General features: G+C 42.1%; 1 protein-coding gene across 1 annotated transcript in view; it reads right to left on the bottom strand.

The window, feature by feature from the left end:
* LOC104807983 overlaps positions 1–934 on the bottom strand; it is a 4,563-nt gene extending 3,629 nt beyond the window's left edge. Inside the window, exon 1 of the mRNA XM_010533454.1 lies at positions 638–934. Within this exon, the coding sequence (XP_010531756.1) occupies positions 638–934 (297 nt within the window). The remainder of the gene's footprint in view (positions 1–637) is intronic.
* Between the last annotated feature and the right edge of the window lie 666 nt (positions 935–1,600).

Below are 1,600 nucleotides of genomic sequence, written 5' to 3'. Positions count from 1 at the left end.
TTTACGAGAGGTACAAATCCCGTCTTGACTATCTACAATCCAGCACATGATTCGTTTCGTACCTGATACACGCCTTTATAGTCCTCATGTTATGCAGGACGTTTGACGTAATCAAAGTACGCAACTCCTCATGTTGGATAGATATCTCAGGTCTTAGGATCCAATCATGGAACCGTCATATGAGGTTCAAGTCATGACGCTAGTCCACATGACAATCTCATGCGGGTCAATCCAGTATTCCGTTCTCCAACGAATACCTATGATTGTGATCGTATCCAATACCTATGATCATCTATATGATCATCAATCACACATCACACTAGTCTTATTATGTCATCATTCCCATAATGACACAAGACTAGGGAGTTAAGTATCATTCATAATGATACATGGATTTCATAACACATCTAGTATGCAAGAACATGTAATGAATCAAATACTCTCATAAAACCATAGAAAGTATCAATACATCAAATGTATCTAAATAAAGCTCATAAACAGTACATCATAGAGCACTAAACCAACACATCGCCCAATCTTTCCTTGACCTTGACACCGTTTTCTCAAGTATCGCCTTGATCTCCCTATTTGAGATTTCAACTTGTCTGCTCGTTTGAGTGTGATACGGGGTAGCCACCTTATGCTTCACAACATACTTCTTCAAAAGAGCTTCGATGGTGCGGTTGATGAAGTGGGACCCTCCATCGCTGATCACGACCCTTGGCGTCCTGAATCTTGGAAAGATCACCCTCTTGAACATCTTAGTCACCACATTCGAGTCATTAGTGAGACTCGCCATCGCTTCCACCCACTTTGTGACATAGTCTACCGCCACTAGAATGTACTGATTCCCATAGGAAGACGGGAATGGTCCCATGAAGTTGATTCCCCAAACATCGAAAGGTTCAACTTCCAAGATGTAGTGCTGAGACATCTCGTGGCGGCGTGATATATTTCTGGTCCTTTGGCAAGCGTCGCAAGAAGAGACGTATTGGTGAACGTCCTTAAACATTGAAGGCCAATAAAACCCGCCTTGAAGAATTTTAGCTCGGTTTTCGATACTCCGAAATGACCTCCATAGTCTGAAGAATGACAATGATGGATTGATAACTCCTATTCTTCTCTATATATTGATGAGTATTTGTCTAGATTTTGTGGGATATTCATGTGCATTTATAAGCATTCTAGGCGTATTAGGATACAAAATCTGGTTTTGCTCTAGTTTTGCAGAGTTACAGGTTTCGGAGGTGATTGAAACCGAAAAGGAGCTATTTGGAGCGTTAAAGGAGATGTCCGGATGAGGTACTCATGTTGCAACGTCGATAACTTTCTCCACAGAAGTCCAAATCGCACGAAATTGTACCATTAGAAAAAGGACTTCAAGAACTTCGTGTAGACACCAAAATCGCGTAAATCCGACTTCAGGGCAGAAAGTTATGAGCAAATTCGTGAAGACCAGAATTCTGCCGATCTGGATCCGGTCCGGATCCACCTGGAATCGGTCCGGATCAAGTTAACCCTAATTCGCGATTTTCAGTCTTCTACCGAGAGTAGAACTCTTGGGAGCCACCCTAAGGTTATAAAAAAGCCCTAGCCACGT

The sequence above is a fragment of the Tarenaya hassleriana genome, unplaced genomic scaffold (assembly GCF_000463585.1).
Source record: "Tarenaya hassleriana unplaced genomic scaffold, ASM46358v1 Cleome134, whole genome shotgun sequence".
Lineage (NCBI taxonomy): Eukaryota > Viridiplantae > Streptophyta > Magnoliopsida > Brassicales > Cleomaceae > Tarenaya > Tarenaya hassleriana.
Note: the sequence above shows the minus strand (reverse complement) of the source record. Positions and strands in the feature narration are given on the sequence as shown.